Source organism: Oncorhynchus gorbuscha, linkage group LG13 (assembly GCF_021184085.1).
Source record: "Oncorhynchus gorbuscha isolate QuinsamMale2020 ecotype Even-year linkage group LG13, OgorEven_v1.0, whole genome shotgun sequence".
In the NCBI taxonomy this organism is placed as follows: domain Eukaryota; kingdom Metazoa; phylum Chordata; class Actinopteri; order Salmoniformes; family Salmonidae; genus Oncorhynchus; species Oncorhynchus gorbuscha.
In genome coordinates, this window is record NC_060185.1 from 9,713,034 (window position 1) to 9,728,286 (window position 15,253).

The 15,253-nt window shown below is 50.6% G+C and overlaps 1 protein-coding gene across 6 annotated transcripts in view; it reads right to left on the reverse strand.

Annotated features, from left to right (window-relative positions):
• The window catches only part of cux1b (cut-like homeobox 1b), a 149,024-nt gene that overhangs the window by 50,526 nt on the left and 83,245 nt on the right, over nucleotides 1-15,253 (reverse strand). For all 6 annotated transcript variants that reach the window (XM_046293672.1, XM_046293671.1, XM_046293670.1 and 3 more), the window contains exons 10-14: nucleotides 11,229-11,333; nucleotides 10,619-10,807; nucleotides 7,645-7,703; nucleotides 3,953-3,998; nucleotides 2,445-2,541 (exon numbers count right to left, since the gene is read on the reverse strand). In XM_046293672.1, the coding sequence (XP_046149628.1) occupies nucleotides 2,445-2,541; nucleotides 3,953-3,998; nucleotides 7,645-7,703; nucleotides 10,619-10,807; nucleotides 11,229-11,333 (496 nt within the window). The remainder of the gene's footprint in view (nucleotides 1-2,444; nucleotides 2,542-3,952; nucleotides 3,999-7,644; nucleotides 7,704-10,618; nucleotides 10,808-11,228; nucleotides 11,334-15,253) is intronic.

Consider the following 15,253-nt stretch of genomic DNA (forward strand, 5'->3'; position numbering starts at 1 on the left):
TGTAGACTGTGAAGTACTCGGGTTTCCTGAAACTGAGCTTGTTACCAGGTATAGAGACTGTGAAGCACTCGGGTTTCCTGAAACTGAGCTTGTTACCAGGTATAGAGACTGTGAAGCACTCGGGTTTCCTGAAACTGAGCTTGTTCCCAGGTGTAGAGACTGTCAAGCACTCGGGCTTCCTGAAACTGAGCTTTTTACCAGGTGTAGAGACTGTCAATCACTCGAGCTTCCTGAAACTGAGCTTGTTAACCGGTGTAGAGACTGTCAAGCACTTGGGCTTCCTGAAACTGAGCTTGTTCCCAGGTGTAGAGACTGTCAAGCACTCGGGCTTCCTGAAACTGAGCTTGTTGCCAGGTGTAGAGACTGTCAATCACTCGAGCTTCCTGAAACTGAGCTTGTTAACCGGTGTAGAGACTGTCAAGCACTCGGGCTTCCTGAAACTGAGCTTGTTGCCAGGTGATTTGTACAGGAACTTCTCATTATATAAACTGAGCTTGTTGCCAGGTGATTTGTACAGGAACTTCTCATTATCACAAAAGCTGATGTTTTCTAATCTCTGGTATGCAAGATGTTGTGCCGCTAACTTTAACACGAGAAGATAAATCAGTGAACATCCCCTCTACCTGAACATGGAATAATCATAATTAATCACACACATTTGAACATGAACCCTCCAGTATCTGGGGTGGCAGGAAGTGGTTAGAGCGTTGGGCCAGTAACCGAATCCCTGAGCCGACAAGGTAAAAATCTTTCGTTCTGGCCCTGAACAAGGCAATTAAACCCCTGTTCCCTGGTAGGCCGTCCCCTGATAGGCCTAACCTGAATAGAGCGGCACATATTTTGATTCAAAAACCAGGATCAAGCCATTGGTTGGGCAGTTGTAACCCTTGATAATGTATTGTCCCCCTTTGGTTAACACCGATGATATTTGAAACACACCAAGACAGACAGAGTAATATAGAGAGGGCTAGTGCTGAGGGAGAGGCACCGCAGCCTAATTTTCAGAGCTCACACACACACACTGAAACGCCTCACACACACACACTGAAACGCCTCACACACACACACTGAAACGCCTCACACACACACACTGAAACGCCTCACACACACACACTGAAACGCCTCACACACACACACTGAAACGCCTCTCACACACACACACTGAAACGCCTCTCACACACACACACTGAAACGCCTCTCACACACACACACTGAAACGCCTCTCACACACACTGTAACACCTCAACACCTCACACACACCTCAACACCTCACACACACCTCAACACCTCACACACCCCTCAACACCTCACACACCCCTCAACACCTCACACACGCCCTCAACACCTCACACACACCTCACACACCCCTCAACACCTCACACACCCCTCAACACCTCACACACACACACTGAAACGCCTCACACACACTGAAACGCCTCTCACACACACTGAAACGCCTCACACACACTGAAACACCTCACACACACTGAAACACCTCAACACCTCACACACACATCTCACACACCTCAACACCTCTCAACACCTCAACACCTCTCACACACCTCAACACCTCTCACACACCTCAACACCTCTCACACACCTCAACACCTCTCACACACCTCAACACCTCTCACACACCTCAACACCTCTCACACACCTCAACACCTCTCACACACCTCAACACCTCTCACACACCTCAACACCTCTCACACACCTCAACACCTCTCACACACCTCAACACCTCTCACACACCTCAACACCTCTCACACACCTCAACACCTCTCACACACACTGAAACATGTGGGAATGTCTATGAAACGTAGACAATTCACGAGCTCCAGTCTTTATTCAATTCATACTGGTTGGTTTCTTGCCTTTTTAATTTTCTAGTGATGCTTTATTAGAGCATTCAGACAGAATAAATCATGATCTCAAAAGAACGTCAGTTTGAGTGTTGAGTGATTAAATAAGTGTTTTAATGACACTTAAAAGAAGAATATTCCAGACAAGAACTGGTTCCATCCACTACCCACCTGATTCTGGTCCCGTCTGGTGACAGTCCAACCCAACTCCAGGACAAAGGTCAAACACTCATCCCCCAGTGCAACCTAGCAACCCCACATATCCTATTTATCTGTGTTGCCTAAACAGAACTTTCCGGAGTCCTTCTAGTCCAGTGCTTGACTAGGGTCTAGCTCAAGGGAACCGAGTCCCAGAACCTCACATTTTCTATCCTCGAGTTCTGGCACCTCTTATAGAATATCACTTTTAAATTCCTGCAGAGTTCCAGCACCTTAACACAAATAACACCGGTACCCATTTCAGTCCAAGTCAAGCACTGGTCTAGACACAATGCAGTGTGTGTTGGTAACCACCCTAACCCCCAGGCACTAACCCCCAGGCCCTAACCCCCAGGCCCTAACCCCCATGGCAAACTGACTCACCGCTCAGCTCTGTGTTGGCGATGCGCAGAGAGGAACTCTCAGACTGCAGACTACGGTTCTTCTCCAACAACAACACTTCTAGGGGTTTAGACATGTCCTGCAAAAGAGAAAGAAAGAGAGCGAGAAGGGGGGAGAAGGAGAGAGAGAGAGAGAGAGAGAGAGAGAGAAGGGGGAGAAGAGAGAGAGAGAGAGAGAGAGAGAAGGAGGAGAGAAGGGGAGAGAGGAGAGAGAGAGAAGGGGGAGAAGGAGAGAGAGAGAGAGAGAGAGGGGGAGAAGAGAGAGAGAGAGAGAGAGAAGGGGGAGAAGGAGAGAGAGAGAGAGAGAAGGGGGAGAAGGAGAGAGAGAGAGAGAGAGAGAAGGGGGAGAAGGAGAGAGAGAGAGAGAGAGAGAGAAGGGAGAGAGAGAGAGAGAGAGAGAGAAGGGGGAGAGAGAGAGAAGGGGGAGAAGGAGAGAGAGAAGGGGGAGAAAGAGAGAGAGAGAGAGAGAGAGAGAAGGGGGAGAAGGAGAGAGAGAGAGAGAGAGAGAGAGAGAGAGAGAGAGAGGGGGAGAAGAGAGAGAGAGAGAGAGAGAGAGAGAGAAGGGGGGAGAAGGAGAGAGAGAGAGAGAGAAGGGGGAGAGAAGGAGAGAGAGAGAGAGAGAAGGGGGAGAAGAGAGAGAGAGGGGGAGAGGGGAGAAGGAGAGAGAGAGAGAGAGAGAGAAGGGGGAGAAGGAGAGAGAGAGAGAGAGAGAGAAGGAGAGAGAAGGAGAGAAGGAGAGAGAGAGAGAGAAGGGGGGAGAAGGAGAGAGAGAAGGGGGAGAAGGAGAGAGAGAGAGAGAGAGAGAGAGAGAGAGAGAGAGGGAGAAGAGAGAGAGAGAGAGAGAAGGGGGAGAAGGAGAGAGAGAGAGAGAGAAGAGAGAGAGAGAGAGCGAGAAGAGGGGGAGAAAGGAGAGAGAGAGAGAGCGAGAAGGGGGGGGGAGAAGGAGAGAGAGAGAGAGCGAGAAGGGGGAGAAGAGAGAGAGAGAGAGAGAGAGAAGGAGGGAGAAGGAGAGAAAGAGAGAGCGAGAAGGAGGGAGAAGGGAGAGAAAGAGAGAGCGAGAAGGAGGGAGAAGGAGAGAGAGAGAGAGAGCGAGAAGGGGGAGAAGGAGAGAGAGAGAGAGCGAGAAGAAGGGGGGGGGAGAAGGAGAGAGAGAGAGAGCGAGAAGGGGGAGAAGGAGAGAAAGAGAGCGAGAAGGGGGAGAAGGAGAGAAAGAGAGCGAGAAGGGGGAGAAGGAGAGAAAGAGAGAGAGAAGGGGGGGAGAAGGAGAGAAGGAGGAGAGAAAGAGGGGAGAAGGAGAGATAGAGAGTGAGGAAAATAGAGAGATAGAGAGCACAAGAGAGAGATCCAGAAAGAGGGGGGTATAGAGAGAGAGAGAGGAGAGAGAGAGAGAAGAGAGAGGTGAGATAAAGGAGAACAGTAAAACACATCAGCAGTATTTACAGAAGTCTGTCTGTCTGTCGCTATGCAAAAGTAGAGGAGTTTTCCCTGTACCTGCACTGAGCTGTCAGTTGGGCCAAACTCCATAGACTTGAGGATGCTGTGGAGAGAGAGAGATGAATGAAATGATCAAATATACAGACAACAAATTCCAATTGGCTATACTAAAACTCTTTAACATCATACTTAGCTCTGGCATATTCCCCAATATTTGGAACCAAGGACTGATCACCCCAATCCACAAAAGTGGAGACAAATTTGACCCCAATATCTACCGTGGAATATGTGTCAACAGTAACCTTGGGAAAATCCTCTGCATTATTATTAACAGCAGACTCGTACATTTCCTCAATGAAAACAATGTACTGAGCAAATGTCAAATTGGCTTTTTACCAAATTACCGTACAACAGACCATGTATTCACCCTGCACACCCTAATTGACAACCAAACAAACCAAAACAAAGGCAAAGTCTTCTCATGCTTTGTTGATTTCAAAAAAGCCTTCGAATCAATTTGGAATGAGGACCTGCTATACAAACTGATGGAAAGTGGTGTTGAGGGTAAAACATACGACATTATAAAATCCATGTACACAAACAACAAGTGTGCGGTTAAAATTGGCAAAAAACACACACCTTTCTTCACACAGGGTCGTGGGGTTAGACAGGGATGCAGCTTAAGCCCCACCCTCTTCAACATATATATCAACAAATTGGCGCGGGCTCTAGAACAGTCTACAGCACCCGGCCTCCCCCTGCTAGAATCCGAAGTCAAATGTCTGCTGTTTGCTGATGATCTGGTGCTTCTGTCACCAACCAAGGAGGTTCCAAAAAAAAAAAAAAAAAGTTGCCAGGACCACAAATACAAATTCCACCTAGACACCGTTGCCCTAGAGCACACAAGAAACTATACCTACCTCGGCCGAAACATCAGCACCACAGAGGTAACTTCCACAGAGCTTCCACTATGCCATAAAAAGGAACATAAAATTCAACATTCTAAAATAGGAGAGATTATTTCACAAAAAAGAAGAGTTGGCGTAAGGAAAAGTAGCAAAGGCCTTTCTCATGAGCAGGGAGGGAGTGACAGAGAGGAGCAGCTAATGGATTTACTAATGGAGAGATCATTTCAAATGCACGTCCGCCATCGGTTGAACAACGCGAGAGGTGGAGTCAGCTAGCCTGTGTTGCTGTCTGGGAAGGTGGAGTCAGCTAGCCTGTGTTGCTGTCTGGGGAGGTGGAGTCAGCTAGCCTGTGTTGCTGTCTGGGGAGGTGGAGTCAGCTAGCCTGTGTTGCTGTCTGGGGAGGTGGAGTCAGCTAGCCTGTGTTGCTGTCTGGGGAGGTGGAGTCAGCTAGCCTGTGTTGCTGTCTGGGGAGGTGGAGTCAGCTAGCCTGTGTTGCTGTCTGGGGAGGTGGAGTCAGCTAGCCTGTGTTGCTGTCTGGGGAGGTGGAGTCAGCTAGCCTGTGTTGCTGTCTGGGGAGGTGGAGTCAGCTAGCCTGTGCTGCTGTCTGGGGAGGTGGAGTCAGCTAGCGCGTGCTGCTGTCTGGGGAGGTGGAGTCAGCTAGCGCGTGCTGCTGTCTGGGGAGGTGGAGTCAGCTAGCGCGTGCTGCTGTCTGGGGAGGTGGAGTCAGCTAGCGCGTGCTGCTGTCTGGGGAGGTGGAGTCAGCTAGCGCGTGCTGCTGTCTGGGAATCACTGGCCTAGAAGAGCAGGGTGGAAGTGAAAGTCTGTCAAGGTGACATCATTTGATGCAGCTACGCAACATTTTGACAGGTGTTTTCGACCGTTTCCATGGTGGATTGACTAGAAAACATAGAAAACAACTGTATTGTCCCATTGATCAGAACAGAAATGTGTCTTCTGTCTTTGTTAAAAACCCCCAGACACACGTTGAGAACCACAAGGTTAGCAGCAACGCAGCGACCACCCCCGGAGGGAGAGCAAATTGTGGGGTGTTAAGTGCCGCCCAACGGCACAACATGGTAGATGGGATCAGAGGACCAATCAAACATCAATGATTCCAGAGGGGTTCTACTAAGATTTATGGAATTGTTTTGTGTATTTTAACCCCCTTTTTTCTCCCCAATTTCGTGGTGTCCAATTGGTAGTTACAGTCTTGTCTCATCGCTGCAACTCCCGTACGGACTCAGGAGAGGCGCGATGAGCCATGGATATCCCTGCCGGCCAAACCCTCCCCTAACCCGGACGACGCTGGGCCAAATTGTGCTCCGCCCCATGGGTCTCCCGGTCGCGGCCGGCTGCGACAGAGCCTGGTCTCGAACACAGAATTTCTAGTGGCACTGCATTAGACCACTGCGCCACTCAGGAGGCCCTTTATGGAATTGTTTTAAGGATGGTCATAACATTTTAGGTATCGAACAAAAAATAAAAATAAATAATAAAATGAAATATTGAATTTGGCCTGCCTTCTATTAGCCGGTATAAACACATTGAATAACAGATTAATTCTTGGAAAAACTGAGTAAAAATGGTGGTTTGTTTTGAAGTGTCTGTCCTGTCTGAGTGATAAGATAAATCAGGAAATATAAAAAACATGTTTAAAACCCTTTTTTCAGGCACTAAACTACTTCCATACATGTTTTACATCGGTGCCGGGCTACAGAGTCTTGTGGGCGTCCTAGAGCAAACATCGACTCCAGGGGGTTTAATAACGCTAGACCATGTGTTTGTGGGACATCGACTCCAGGGGGTTTAATAACACTAGACCATGTGTTTGTGGGACATCGACTCCAGGGGGTTTAATAACACTAGACCATGTGTTTGTGGGACACCGACTCCAGGGGGTTTAATAACACTAGACCATGTGTTTGTGGGACATCGACTCCAGGGGGTTTAATAACACTAGACCATGTGTTTGTGGGACATAACACTAGACCATGTGTTTGTGGGACATCGACTCCAGGGGTTTAATAACACTAGACCATGTGTTTGTGGGACATCAACTCCAGGGGTTTAATAACACTAGACCATGTGTTTGTGGGACACCGACTCCAGGGGGTTTAATAACACTAGACCATGTGTTTGTGGGACACCGACTCCAGGGGGTTTAATAACACTAGACCATGTGTTTGTGGGACATCGACTCCAGGGGGTTTAATAACACTAGACCATGTGTTGGTGGGACTTCGACTCCAGGGGGTTTAATAACACTAGACCATGTGTTTGTGGGACATCGACTCCAGGGGGTTTAATAACACTAGACCATGTGTTTGTGGGACACCGACTCCAGGGGGTTTAATAACACTAGACCATGTGTTTGTGGGACACCGACTCCAGGGGTTTAATAACGTTTAATAATGCCCATTTCAAGAGTACCTTTCTATAAAATAATTCTAAGTTATCTGGCTGCTAACTCATTGATCCAGTTTTACCCTTCAGGTTGATTATGTGCAGGAGTAACTACTAACAAAGATCCATTAAAACACACTGGGAACCATGTTAATAAACACTCAACACTGACTTATAGATCGAGGGGAAGAGGACATGCTGCCCTTCCGATGCTGTTAGAGGACCTCAGAGGCAAGGACACACACACACACACACACACACACACACACACACACACACACACACACACACACACACACACACACACACACACACACACACACACACACACACACACACACACACGGGCTACTGAGGACATCAATCACTAACTGAATGAGTACATTTTTCCCAGTATTTGGTGTAAGAACAGAGTACAACACACACACACACACTCACCTCAGCTCTTTCTTCACCTCTTCATAGTCAGCATGTTCCTGTAGCTTTTCCTCCAGTTGCTATAGAGAAGAGGGATGGAAAGAGAGCAGAGCGGGGTAGGAGAGGGGATGAGAGCAGATGAGAGCAGAGCGAGGGATGAGAGGGGATGAGAGCAGAGCGAGGGAGGAGAGCAGAGCGAGGGAGGGATGAGAGCAGAGCGAGGGAGGAGAGCAGAGCAGAGCGAGGGAGGAGAGCAGAGCGAGGGAGGAGAGCAGAGCGAGGGAGGAGAGCAGAGCGAGGGAGGAGAGGGGATGAGAGCAGAGCGAGGGAGGAGTGGGGATGAGAGCAGAGCGGGGGAGGAGAGGGGATGAGAGCAGAGCGAGGGAGGAAGGCAGAAGAGAGCAGAGCAAGGGAGGAGCGGGGATGAGAGCAGAGCGAGGGAGGAAGGCGGAGGAGAGCAGAGCGAGGGAGGAGGTTAAATTAATGATGAATGAGAAGGACGGAAACTCCCAGACAGTATAATGACAATCAACTTGTACATACACCTGAGGTTGTGAGAGTGTGTGTGTGTGTGTGTGTGTGTGTGTGTGTGTGTGTGTGTGTGTGTGTGTGTGTGTGTGTGTGTGTGTGTGTGTGTGTGTGTGTGTGTGTGTGTGTGTGTGTGTGTGTGTGTGTGTGTGTGTGTGTGTGTGTGTGTGTGTGTGTGTGTGTGTGTGAGCATGTGTGTGAATGTGTGTGTGTGAGCAGGCGTGTGTGTGTGTGAGTTTGTGAGAGTTGTGTGTGTGAGGGGTGTGAGAGTTGTGTGTGTGAGGGTGTGAGAGGGGGTGTGAGAGGTCGTGAGAGGTGTGTGTGTGTGTGTGTGTGTGTGAGGTGTGTGAGAGGTGTGTGTGTGAGAGTAGTGTGTGAGAGGTGTGTGTGTGAGAGTAGTGTGTGAGAGGTATGTGTGTGTGTGAGGTTGTGAGAGGTATGTGTGTGTGTGAGGTTGTGAGAGGTGTGTGTGTGAGGTTGTGAGAGGTGTGTGTGTGAGGTTGTGAGAGGTGTGTGTGTGAGGTTGTGAGAGGTGTGTGTGTGAGGTTGTGAGAGGTGTGTGTGTGTGAGGCTGTGAGAGGTGTGTGTGTGTGAGGCTGTGAGAGGTGTGTGTGTGAGACTGTGAGAGGTGTGTGTGTGAGGTTGTGAGAGGTGTGCGTGAGAGGTGTGTGAGATTGTGAGAGGTGTGTGAGGGTTGTGAGAGGTGTGTGAGGGTTGTGAGAGGTGTGTGAGGGTTGTGAGAGGTGTGTGAGGGTTGTGAGAGGTGTGCGAGGTTGTGAGAGGTGTGTGTGTGAGATTGTGAGAGGTGTGTGTGTGAGGCTGTGAGAGGTGTGTGTGTGAGGTTGTGAGAGATGTGTGTGAGAGGTATGTGAGATTGTGAGAGGTGTGCGTGTGAGGTTGTGAGAGGTGTGCGTGTGAGGTTGTGAGAGGTGTGTGTGTGAGGTTGTGAGAGGTGTGTGTGTGAGGTTGTTAGAGGTGTGTGTGTGTGAGGTTGTGAGAGGTGTGTGTGTGTGAGGTTGTGAGAGGTGTGTGTGTGTGTGAGGTTGTGAGAGGTGTGTGTGTGTGTGAGGTTGTGAGAGGTGTGTGTGTGTGAGGTTGTGAGAGATGTGTGTGTGTGAGGTTGTGAGAGATGTGTGTCTGTGTGAGGTTGTGAGAGATGTGTGTGTGTGTGAGGTTGTGAGTAGCTCAGTTGGTAGAGCATGGCGCTTGTAATGCCAGGGTAGTGGGTTCGATCCCCGGGACCACCCATACGTAGAATGTATGCACACATGACTGTAAGTCGCTTTGGATAAAAGCGTCTGCTAAATGGCATATATTATTATTATTATATAGGTGTGTGTGTGTGAGGTTGTGAGAGGTGTGTGCGTGTGTGAGGTTGTGAGAGGTGTGTGCGTGTGAGGTTGTGAGAGGTGTGTGCGTGTGAGGTTGTGAGAGGTGTGTGCGTGTGAGGTTGTGAGAGGTGTGTGCGTGTGAGGTTGTGAGAGGTGTGTGCGTGTGAGGTTGTGAGAGGTGTGTGCGTGTGAGGTTGTGAGAGGTGTGTGCGTGTGAGGTTGTGAGAGATGTGTGCGTGTGAGGTTGTGAGAGGTGTGTGCGTGTGAGGTTGTGAGAGGTGTGTGCGTGTGAGGTTGTGAGAGGTGTGTGCGTGTGAGGTTGTGAGAGGTGTGTGCGTGTGAGGTTGTGAGAGGTGTGTGCGTGTGAGGTTGTGAGAGGTGTGTGCGTGTGAGGTTGTGAGAGGTGTGTGCGTGTGAGGTTGTGAGAGGTGTGTCCGTGTGAGGTTGTGAGAGGTGTGTCCGTGTGAGGTTGTGAGAGGTGTGTGCGTGTGAGGTTGTGAGAGGTGTGTGCGTGTGAGGTTGTGAGAGGTGTGTGCGTGTGAGGTTGTGAGAGGTGTGTGCGTGTGAGGTTGTGAGAGGTGTGTGTGTGTGTGTGAGGTTGTGAGAGGTGTGTGTGTGTGTGTGAGGTTGTGAGAGGTGTGTGCGTGTGAGGTTGTGAGAGGTGTGTGCGTGTGAGGTTGTGAGAGGTGTGTGCGTGTGAGGTTGTGAGAGGTGTGTGCGTGTGAGGTTGTGAGAGGTGTGTGCGTGTGAGGTTGTGAGAGGTGTGTGCGTGTGAGGTTGTGAGAGAGGTGTGTGCGTGTGAGGTTGTGAGAGGTGTGTGCGTGTGAGGTTGTGAGAGGTGTGTGCGTGTGAGGTTGTGAGAGGTGTGTGTGTGTGAGGTTGTGAGAGGTGTGTGTGAGGTTGTGAGAGGTGTGTGTGTGTGTGTGAGGTTGTGAGAGTGTGTGTGTGTGTGTGTGAGGTTGTGAGTGTGTGTGTGTGTGTGTGTGAGGTTGTGAGTGTGTGTGTGTGTGTGAGGTTGTGAGAGGTGTGTGTGTGTGTGTGTGTGAGGTTGTGAGAGGTGTGTGTGTGTGTGTGTGTGAGGTTGTGAGAGGTGTGTGTGTGTGAGGTTGTGAGAGATGTGTGTGTGTATAGCCTACATTGAGGCTGGTCGTCTTGGTGCTGAGCTGTAGTTGCAGCTGTGTGATCTGTGTGCTGGAACTCTCTCTGAGTTTAGACAGGCTGGCCTGCAGTCTCTGAACATCTTCCACCAGCTGAACCATCTCCCTGTCCTTGGCCCCCAGCTCTGCCTCCAGACTGGAGCGGGACAGGGCCTCCACCGCCTGGTCCTATAGGTCAACACATACATCAATCTACCAATCAGAACAGCCTGGTCCTATAGGTCAACACATACATCAATACAGCAATCTACCAATCAGAACAGTCTGGTCCTATAGGTCAACACATACATCAATACATCAATCTACCAATCAGAACAGTCTGATCCTATAGGTCAACACATACATCAATACATCAATCTACCAATCAGAACAGTCTGATCCTATAGGTCAACACATACATCAATAGCAATCAACCAACCAATACATCAATAGGTCAATCCGCCAATCAGAACAGTCTGATCCTATAGGTCAACACATACACATCAATACAGCAATCTACCAATCAGAACAGTCTGATCCTATAGGTCAACACATACATCAATACAGCAATCTACCAATCAGAACAGTCTGGTCCTATAGAACAATGTACCGTGTCTGGGGTGGGCTGAATGTGGGTGGTCAGCTGCAGGGATTGGTTAGAAGAGGTCAGCTGCTCCCTCAGAGCTTCCGCCTCCCTCTGTGCTGCCTCGGCTCTCTGAGAGAGAGAGAAAACGAGAGAGCAAGGGTATGAGAGAGAGTGTCAGAAAGAGAGTGCGCGCCAAAGAGGGAGAGAGAGAGCACGAGAGCGAGAGACCACGAGAGAGAGAAAGAGAAAGAGAGCACGAGAGAGCGGGAGAGCACAAGAGAGAGGGAGAGCACGAGAGAGAGCACAAGAGAAAGCACGAGAGAGAAGGAGAGAAAGCACGAGAGAGAAGGAGAGAGCCCGAGAGAGAGAGCGCCCACGAGAGAGAGAGAGCGCCCACGAGAGAGAGAGAGAGCGCCCACGAGAGAGAGAGAGAGCGCCCACGAGAGAGAGAGAGAGAGCGCCCACGAGAGAGAGAGCGCCCACGAGAGAGAGAGAGAGAGCGCCCACGAGAGAGAGAGAGAGCGCGCCCACGAGAGAGAGAGAGAGAGAGCGCGCCACGAGAGAGAGAGAGAGAGAGCGCCCACGAGAGAGAGAGAGAGCCCACGAGAGAGAGAGAGAGCGCCCACGAGAGAGAGAGAGAGCGCCCACGAGAGAGAGAGAGAGAGAGAGCGCCCACGAGAGAGAGAGAGAGAGAGAGCGCCCACGAGAGAGAGAGAGAGAGAGAGCGCCCACGAGAGAGAGAGAGAGAGAGCGCCCACGAGAGAGAGAGAGAGCGCCACAAGAGACGAGAGAGAGAGAGCCCAGAGAGAGAGCCCACAAGAGAGAGAGCGCCCACGAGAGAGAGAGAGCGCCCACGAGAGAGAGAGAGAGAGAGAGAGAGAGCGCCCACGAGAGAGAGAGAGAGCGCCCACGAGAGAGAGAGAGAGAGAGAGAGAGCGCCCACGAGAGAGAGAGAGAGCGCCCGAGAGAGAGAGAGAGAGCGCCCACGAGAGAGAGAGAGAGAGAGAGAGAGCGCCCAGAGAGAGAGAGAGAGAGAGAGCCCACGAGAGAGAGAGAGAGAGAGAGCGCCCACGAGAGAGAGAGAGAGAGAGAGCGCCCACGAGAGAGAGAGAGAGAGAGAGAGAGCGCCCACGAGAGAGAGAGAGAGAGAGCGCCCACGAGAGAGAGAGAGAGAGAGCGCCCACGAGAGAGAGAGAGAGAGAGCCCACGAGAGAGAGAGAGAGAGAGCGCCCACGAGAGAGAGAGAGAGAGAGCGCCCACGAGAGAGAGAGAGAGAGAGAGCGCCCACGAGAGAGAGAGAGAGAGAGCGCCCACGAGAGAGAGAGAGAGAGAGAGAGCGCCCACGAGAGAGAGAGAGAGAGAGAGAGCGCCCACGAGAGAGAGAGCGCCCACGAGAGAGAGAGCGCCCACGAGAGAGAGAGCGAGAGAGAGAGAGCGCCACGAGAGAGAGAGAGAGAGAGAGAGAGAGCGCCCACGAGAGAGAGAGCGCCCACGAGAGAGAGAGCGCCCACGAGAGAGAGAGCGCCCACGAGAGAGAGAGCGCCCACGAGAGAGAGAGCGCCCACGAGAGAGAGAGAGAGAGAACGAGAGAGAGAGAGAGAGAGAACGAGAGAGAGAGAGAGAGCGAGAGAACGAGAGAACGAGAGAGAGAGAGAGCGAGAGAACGAGAGAGAGAGAGAGAGCGAGAGAACGAGAGAGAGAGAGAGAGCGAGAGAACGAGAGAGAGAGAGAGAGAGCGAGAGAACGAGAGAGAGAGAGAGAGCGAGAGAACGAGAGAGAGAGAGAGAGCGAGAGAACGAGAGAGAGAGAGAGAGCGAGAGAACGAGAGAGAGAGAGAGAGCGAGAGAACGAGAGAGAGAGAGAGAGCGAGAGAACGCCCACGAGAGAGAGAGCGAGAGAACGAGAGAGAGCGAGCGAGAGAACGCCCACGAGAGAGCGAGCGAGAGAACGCCCACGAGAGAGAGAGCGAGAGAACGAGAGCGAGCGAGAGAACGAGAGCGAGCGAGAGAGAGAGCGAGCGAGAGAAAGAGAGCGAGCGAGCGAGCGAAGAGAGCGAGCGAGAGAGAGAGAGCGCCGAGCGAGCGAGAGAGAGAGAGAGAACGCCGAGCGAGAGAGAGAGAGAGCGAGCGAGAGAGAGAGCGCCCAGCGAGAGAAAGAGAGCGAGAGAGAGAGAGAAGCGAGAGAAAGAGAGCGAGCGAGAGAAAGAGAGCGAGCGAGAGAAAGAGAGAGCGAGCGAGAGAAAGAGAGCGAGCGAGAGAAAGAGAGCGAGCGAGAGAAGAGAGAGAGCGAGAGAAAGAGAGCGAGCGAGAGAAAGAGAGCGAGCGAGAGAAAGAGAGCAAGCGAGAGAAAGAGAGCGAGCGAGAGAAAGAGAGCGAGCGAGAGAAAGAGAGCGAGCGAGAGAAAGAGAGCGAGCGAGAGAAAGAGAGCGAGCGAGAGAAAGAGAGCGAGCGAGAGAAAGAGAGCGAGCGAGAGAAAGAGAGCGAGCGAGAGAAAGAGCGAGCGAGCGAAAGAGAGAGAGCGAGCGAGAGAAAGAGAGCGAGCGAGCGAAAGAGAGAGAGCGAGCGAAAGAGAGAGAGCGAGCGAAAGAGAGAGCGAGAAAGAGAGAGCGAGAAAGAGCGAGCGAGAAAGAGAGAGCGAGAAAGAGAGAGCGAGAAAGAGAGAGCGAGAAAGAGAGAGCGAGAAAGAGAGAGCGAGAAAGAGAGAGCGAGAAAGAGAGAGCGAGAAAGAGAGAGCGAGAAAGAGAGAGCGAGAAAGAGAGAGCGAGAAAGAGAGAGCGAGAAAGAGAGAGCGAGAAAGAGAGAGCGAGAAAGAGAGAGCGAGAAAGAGAGAGCGAGAAAGAGAGAGCGAGAAAGAGAGAGCGAAAGAAAGAGAGAGCGAGAAAGAGAGAGCGAGAAAGAAAGAGAGCGAGAAAGAGAGAGCGAGAAAGAGAGAGCGAGAAAGAGAGAGCGAGAAAGAGAGAGCGAGAAAGAGAGAGCGAGAAAGAGAGAGCGAGAAAGAGAGAGCGAGAAAGAGAGAGCGAGAAAGAGAGAGCGAGAAAGAGAGAGCGAGAAAGAGAGAGCGAGAAAGAGAAAGAGAGAGCGAGAAAGAGAGAGCGAGAAAGAGAGAGCGAGAAAGAGAGAGCGAGAAAGAGAGAGCGAGAAAGAGAGAGCGAGAAAGAGAGAGCGAGAAAGAGAGAGCGAGAAAGAGAGAGCGAGAAAGAGAGAGCGAGAAAGAGAGAGCGAGAAAAAAAGACAGAGTTGGAATGTCTGTCTTAACACAGCCTAAGTGGGTGATCGTACTGAGAGACTGCAGAGCACAGCTTTAAATCAACTGACAGAACTACAGGCTGAAGTGACAAATCTCCATGGAGAAACACCATGTCTCCTCTATACCCGTTTTGATGTTTCCTGTCAACACCGCGCATATAAAATGACGGTGTGTGTGTGTGTGTGTGAGAGAGAGAGAGCTGAAAGGCATGATGTCATCCTCTTTGACATTGTGTGTGCCGTGCGGGAGATGAGAAAGCTGAGCTCAAGGCTAACATTAGCATTAGGTGGCTAGCTATGCCTTCCCAGACATCCCCAAGTCATCTCAACAATAAATGTTAACATTACTGACATTCCCACAGCCCCCCTAACAATCTATTATCATGATCAGGGTGTTTAGACTACAGAGGTCTCTGAGCCGAGGGGTAGTTAGATTCATATCATAACAACCCCCCAGCGTAATTAGATTCATATTTAGAACTCATAACATTCCCCCCGTAATTAGATTCATATTTAGAACCCCCCCCCCAGCGTAATTAGATTCATATTTAGAACTCATAACATTCCCCCCCCCCAGCGTAATTAGATTCATATTTAGAACTCATAACATTCCCCCCAGCGTAATTAGATTCATATTTAGAACTCATAACATTCCCCCCCAACGTAATTAGATTCATATTTAGAACTCATAACATTCCCCCAACGTAATTAGATTCATATTTAGAACTCATAACATTTCATATTTAGAACTCATAACCCCCCAACGTAATTAGATTCATATTTAGAACTCATAACATTCCCCCC